Source organism: Python bivittatus, unplaced genomic scaffold (assembly GCF_059951505.1).
Source record: "Python bivittatus isolate LINGU-HERP-01145 unplaced genomic scaffold, Pbiv_v1 ctg000080_np1212, whole genome shotgun sequence".
NCBI classification, from domain to species: domain Eukaryota; kingdom Metazoa; phylum Chordata; class Lepidosauria; order Squamata; family Pythonidae; genus Python; species Python bivittatus.
Window position 1 is genome coordinate 90,948,064 of NW_028277035.1, and position 6,706 is coordinate 90,954,769.

The window sequence follows — 6,706 nt, forward strand, 5'->3', positions numbered from 1 at the left end:
AAACACTGCAGTGAAGCCTTGATTATTTTGCCTTTGTGTCCTGCGTTTTGATTCCACACAGTTAATGACTGTGTTTCAACCTACACATGAAATTGATGATAATTAGCACCTGCTTGGTATAATTGGTTAATCATACGCCTGACTCTAATCCTACAAGATCCCTGACTTTGTGCATGTGTACGAAGTGTGCAAGTGTAAGAATTGATGCTGGTTTGAAGCCAAAGGGTAGTCACACCAAATATTGATTTGATTTAGATTTCTCTTCGGTTTGCTCACTTTGCATTTTGTAAATTGATAAACATAAACAATTACATTATATATTTTTGAAAGCATTCTTACTTTACAGCATTTTTTCACATCTGCCTAAAAGTTTTGCATAGTACTGTATGTCCCCACTTTAGGGAGCGAGTGTCAGCCAGTCATTGTTGTTCAAAAGGAAGGAGGGCAGAAGGGTCTCTCCAGCCAAAGCAGCTTCTGAGAACATGTAGAGCAGGTCTGCGGTCTGGGCATCAAAAAAGGCCACCTGTCCCCCTTCACAGTTGAGAGGGACTCGGATCCTCCTCAGATTCTTAGTCAGGGGCAGTTTGGGGGTTTCTTGGGAAAGGGTGGCCCTGTAAATCCATGCCCATTTCCCAACCTCCCAGATCCCTACCTGAGGACAAGGATCGATGTAATCCTTCCTCTTCACTGACTTTTTGGCAACTCCTACAGCCCATTCCTCCTTATCTCCTACAGTGACTTCCCAGAAATGTCTCCCTGTTGAAAACCCCTGACAGCCAAGGATGTATTGCCAATTTTCAAATCTCTCAGGATCTGGGAAAAGGTATTGCTCTTGAACAACTTCTTGAACACTTTTACAGTCCTCCGAGGGGGTGAAGCAGGGGTGGGCTGTGTGTGGATCCAGAGTAACATTTGCTATAAGAGGGACGAGGAGGAAGGAGAAGAAAAAGAGCTTCAGCTGCAGGTCTGCTTTGGGTCTTGACTCCCAATACATCAAACTAGGACCTCCTCTCTGAAAGGAGTTCAGAGTTCACTTGATCAGCCATAAAGACTGCAGAGTTTCCTTGGCCAAGGAGACGCTTCCCTTCTTTAATGCAAAGGTTTGCTTTGATACAAAAACCAAACCACAGGAAGGAAGCACGTAGTCCTGACACAGGTCTGAAGACGTAACTCTGATTTATACAAAGTTATGAAATGCAGAAATTGTTTTCAGAATAGCTGTGCGCGTGTAGTGCCTACCACCCCTTTCAGAATAGGTTGGGAAGGGTTTAGCCTTTCAGAGGATAGAGGTATTTGCTACAATTCTGCTTCCTGAGGCTCAGGTGAAGGGGAGGTATTTTTGGGTCTGAATTCCTATGGAGGCAGCAGTGGAAAAACAAACTGAAATTTGGAGCAGAGGGAGGAGCCTACTGGAGATGGAAGAGCATTTCTGCCCCAGTAGATTAAAAAGCCTGCAAGACTAGCAACATCATAGCAATAGAAATATCCTTCCTGACGTGAAGAACAGCCCAATGAAGCATGAGTGTCCTACAACAGCCACAGAATGAAACAAAATGGTTTGGAGTAAGGACTCAGTTTGAAATAAAAATGTGAAGGACGAAAACCACCCATAAAGGCCTTTCTGTGCTTGACTAGAGAAGTTGGGTACGGGAGACTCAGCCCTCCATCTTCTCAACACAATCATGCTGAGAGGGCTGTTTTTGGATCTGGAGAATGAGGATCCCCTGAACTCTGTGAGGAAAGACTGACCAGGGGTTATCCTTTCTCCATATTTTAGACTGACAACATCACAGGGAGGACACCGTATCCTGCTCTGTGGCACCTGGAAGCAGCACAACTCAGCCATAATATTGGAGGGAAGTCAAGAAGGTGCTCAGGGCAGCCAATGCCAGCCTCTTCTAGATCACACCCACCAATGTGGAAGAGCTAGAATGGGGTCAAAGGCTGCCAAACATGAAAAAATAAGGGTTACCACATTGGGATTCTTTCCTCTTGGAAGGATTCTTTTATTCTTACTGGATCTTCATAGTTTTAAGGTGTCTGATCCTATATGATTTTTCTATTAACGTCATGGGCATCAGAGTTCAAAATAGCAAGTGAGAGAGATTCTTAAAACTCATATTTACCATTCTGCAGCTCAACTCCAACTTCCAGAGTATCTGGGGAAGAAAAGGGAGAGATTCAACATCTCATCATTGGAACTGGATCAACAGCAGGGCCTCCCTACAGATAGAGTCTTCTTTGCTTTCCCTGGCCTCAAATCAGGGAATAAAGAAAGCTAAATGCCATAATGTCTTCACTTTTTTTTAAAAATCAAAATACAACTCCAAACTCTAATTGGTTACCTAAGATAAGGCCTATTCTGCTTCCCTGGTGATCAGTGCATGTGGATTTGGGAAAGGAAGGAAGGAAGGAAGGAAGGAAGGAAGGAAGGAAGGAAGCCAGGAAGGAAGCCAGGAAGGAAGCCAGGAAGGAAGCCAGGAAGGAAGCCAGGAAGCCAGGAAGGAAGCCAGGAAGCCAGGAAGGAAGCCAGGAAGGAAGGAAGCCAGGAAGGAAGGAAGGAAGGAAAAATAGCCTTGACTAGTGGTTCCTTTTCTTAGCTTTAATGTCTTTAATGAGAGAAATTAGAAAGCTCCTGTTCCCCCACCACCAACACCACCTTGTGCCCAAGACGCAAAGCCCTTCCTACAGAGACATGAAAGTTGCTGGATATCCATTTCATTGGAAGATGTTGTAGAGGGGGTCTGTTTCCTTCTTCTGCTGTTCTGGGTTGCTGCAGGGCGCTTGTGCTCACTTGAATAATGTTCTTACGCAGCTCCTCTTGTGGGACTTTGGGTTGTTACTTTGGTCATGGAGCACTTGATTAGTGTGGGCTGTCTTCCGACAGACCTGAGTTTCTGATTTGCTGTTGTTTCCTCTGCTGCTGAGGATATCCAGGAAGGGAAGGCTGTTGCTGTTTTCTTCCTTTCTGGTGGATTTTATTCCTTCAAAGATGTTGTTGATGGTTTCAGGTGGCAAAGACAGGTGGCAAAGGAAAGCGATGGGACGGGGCAAGGACATAAGAAGAGGCCCCTTGGGATGTGTGCTCTCCAGTTTCAGAGAACTGGGAGGTGGCAACCCCTTAACTAAAAGTCAGCTAATATCTTCGCGGAAAAACTAACAAGAGAACCTAAGTGGCCACCTGAAGTCTTCATGGATTACAGCACCATACTGCAGGTAATGCTGTTCTGCAAAGTTCTATGGTAAAAATGCCTGGCCGCAGTGTAAAACTTGAGAGCTCTGAAAACCACTGCCTGCAAGGTTTGTGAAATCTTCTTTTTCTTCTTTTTCTTAGCAGCTTCTTTTATGTCTGTGTTCAGCTCAACCCCTCTCTAGGGGGGTGGGCAGTTTCTAGCGGTACCAAGTCTGAGTAAGGCTATTTTGCAATTGCAATGGTTGCGTGTTGACAAATGAATTAATGGGATGAATGCGTGTGCGTTGAAATGTTTTTCTCTTTATGGAAACTGAAAACGATGATGTAAACTGTAAATGAATTGCACTGATAGCAGCTAAAAGGGAACAGAAGGCTTGGCTGAACTTTTAGAAAGCAAGAAATCTATAGAAGACAATGTAATTTTGTTTACCTTTTCCACCTTAGTTAAGCTGGTGAATAACTTGCAAATTCTGCATTGCTGAGGGATGGGTAGGAGGCCGAGGGAAGAGGCGGGGAGGGAAGGAGTTTGGAGGGGACTGCTGATGCTGTCTGGTTTTCTTGCCTCTCTGCCACTGAACCCAACAAGACCTTCGGACTGAGATAGGATGCCATTGCAAAGGGAGTGGCAGTTGTCAAGGCTGTGTACTAATTTTTTCCTTTCTTTCCTTTGTTTTGAAGCCAAGGAAAGGAGGGGCTAACAGTTGTTGGCAGAGGGCCAGTTTGCTGCAGTGATGACAGGTGCCAGGCCAGAGACGGGGAAACTAGGGGTCCTCATCCTGCCTTTGTGGCAAAGCAGCCAGCTGGGTGACCTTGGGCCAGCCGCCCCCTCTCAGCCCAAGGAAGGAGGCTTCTGAGAGAATGGCTGACAGTGCTAAGAGTCAGGACGGACTCAAAAGATGTTGGGGTTGTGAAATGTTAGTTCAAAACCCATGAGGAGGAGAGAGGGTTCTTTCCTACCTCGTGGAGACCTGTGAGGAGAAGAGTGAGAAAATGAGGGAAACAGGAAAAAAGGGGGCTCCACAAAGCAGCAAAGCTAGGCCACAGCAGAGCCACCCCTCGCTTTGTGCTTCTGTGAGACAGGCTTGGTTGGAACCCCATATTTTCCAACACCCCTTCTTTTCAACCTTGCATGTCTCCGTGTCCAACAACATTTAGTTTCTCTCTTAGTTCCAGGTATCTGGTTCTTGACAACGGCTTCGTGAAGATATCCGCTGTCATATTGCCTGTGGGACAGTAGTCTAGTTGGATTAGCCCTTGTTGTTGCAACTCTCTCACCACACGATGCTTTACATCAATGTGCTTAGTTCTCCCACCTACATTCTCTGACTGTGAAAGTCTGATGCAACTCTGATTCTCTTCAAAGATTTTTATAGGGGTGGGTTCCTCTATACCCATGTCTGCAAGCAACAATCATAGAGTCTCGTTACATGTGTCTGTTGCTGCCACGTGCTCCGCTTCTGCAGAGAACTGTGCTCTTGTGCTTCGCTTGTGACTTCCCCAGTTCACTGTTCCACCCCCATAGAAAAATACATAGCCACTAGTGGACTTACGGTCAGCCGTGTTTTCTGCTCAGTCTGCATCTCTGAATCCCACTAGTCTAGGATTATCAGTGGCTGGCAGATTTAGTTTTAGGTGCATGGTCCCCTTTAGGTACCTTCCTACCTGCTTGACACCAGTCCAGTCTCTCTGGGTGGGCGTGCTTGACTTTCTCACAGAATGCCCACTGCAGCTGCAACATCTGGTCTAGTGGGGGTGGCCAAATACAACAATTTTCCTATGGCACTTCGATATTCATCGGTCTCTGGTAGGAGATCGCTGGGTTCTTGTTGCTTGTGGAAAGCCGTCTCCATCGGTGTAGGCACAGGATTGGCATTTTGCAATCCTAAGCTTTCCAACAGATCTAGAATCTTTTGGTTCTGACTCAGAAGAAAGCTCCCATCTTCTTCTCTCTCAATCTGTATTCCTAAGTAGCAGCTGGCATTGCCCAGATGCTTCACTTCTACTTCTCTATAGTTGAGAAACAATATCATTAAAGTCCCTCTTGTTATTGTGGCAAATCATTAAATCATCCAGATAACAAAGTATGTACACATCCCTCCCATTTCTGTGTATTGTGTATAGGCAGGGATCAGCTTTTCCTTGAACGAAACCCTGGTCAAGAAGTATTTGGTTTAACTTCATTCCACACTCTGGAAGCTTAAATCCCCTTCTGAAGCTTGCAGACGAGAAGCTTGGTGTTGGGATTAGTGATGCCTGGAGGCTGTGTCATGTAAAGCTCTTCTTCTATCTCCCCATGTGAAAATGCAGTTTTAACATCTAAGTGTTCGATGTCCGTGTTCCTGGATGCTGCTAGATTTAGAAGCATTCTAATTGTGGTGTGTTTCACAACAGGAGCAAAACATTTATCAGCACTACTTTTGTTATCAAGGGGCTATAAATTCAATTAGATTAGATTTGGTAGACAGAGTACCTGAAGAACTATGGACGGAGGTCTGTAACATTGTACAGGAGGCAGCAACTAAAACCATCCCAAGGAAAAAGAAATGCAAGAAAGCAAAATGGCTGTCTGATGAGGCTTTACAAATAGCTGTGGAAAGAAGGAATGCGAAAAGCAAGGGTGAAAGGGAAAGATATAAGCAACTGAATGCAGATTTCCAGAGAATAGCAAGGAGAGATAAGAAGGTCTTCTTAAATGAACAGTGCAAAGAAATCGAGGAAAACAATAGAAAGGGGAAGACTAGAGATCTCTTCAAGAAAATTGGAGATATCAAAGGAACGCTTATTTATTTATTTTATTTTATTTTATTTTATTTATTTTATTGGATTTCTCCGCTGCCCATCTCCCCCACAATAGGAGAAACGTTTAGTGCAAAGATGGGCATGATAAAGGACAAAAAAGGCAGGGACCTAACAGAAGCAGAAGAGAGTAAGAAGAGGTGGCAAGAATACACAGAAGAACTATACAAGAAAGATCTTAATGTCCCTGATGTCCACGCTGGTGTGATCGCTGACCTTGAGGCAGACATCCTAAAGAGTGAAGTCAAGTGGGCCTTAGGAAGCATTGCTAACAACAAAGCTAGTGGAGATGACAGTATTCCAGCTGAGTTATTTAAAATACTAAAAGATGATGGTGTTAAAGTGCTGCACTCAATATACCAGCAAGTTTGGAAAATGCAACAGTGGCCATGGGATTGGAAAAGGTCAGTTTACGTTCCAATTCCAAAGAAGGGCAACGCCAAAGAATGCTCAAACTATCGCACAATTGCACTCATTTCACATGCTAGCAAGATTATGCTCAAAATCCTACAAGCTAGGCTTTAGCAGTATGTGAACCGAGAACTACCGGATGTACAAGCTGGGTTTCGAAGAGGCAGAGGAACTAGAGATCAAATTGCCAACATTCGCTGGATCATGGAGAAAGCACGAGAGTTCCAGAAAAATATCTACTTCTGCTTCATTGACTATGCAAAAGCCTTTGATTGTGTGGATCACAACAAACTCTGGCAAATTCCT

General features: G+C 44.6%; 1 protein-coding gene across 1 annotated transcript; it reads right to left on the reverse strand.

The window, feature by feature from the left end:
- Positions 1–260: 260 nt before the first annotated feature.
- Positions 261–1,061, reverse strand: LOC112542848 (butyrophilin subfamily 3 member A1-like). Its single transcript, XM_088134808.1, has one exon. It carries the CDS (start codon positions 992–994, stop codon positions 398–400), a length of 597 nt encoding a protein of 198 aa, XP_087990934.1. The 5' UTR covers positions 995–1,061; the 3' UTR covers positions 261–397.
- Between the last annotated feature and the right edge of the window lie 5,645 nt (positions 1,062–6,706).

What these genes read in the sequence shown, in the direction of transcription:
- LOC112542848 (XM_088134808.1), bottom strand. Translation starts at nt 994, where the DNA reads ATGTATTGGGAGTCAAGACCCAAAGCAGACCTGCAGCTGAAGCTCTTT.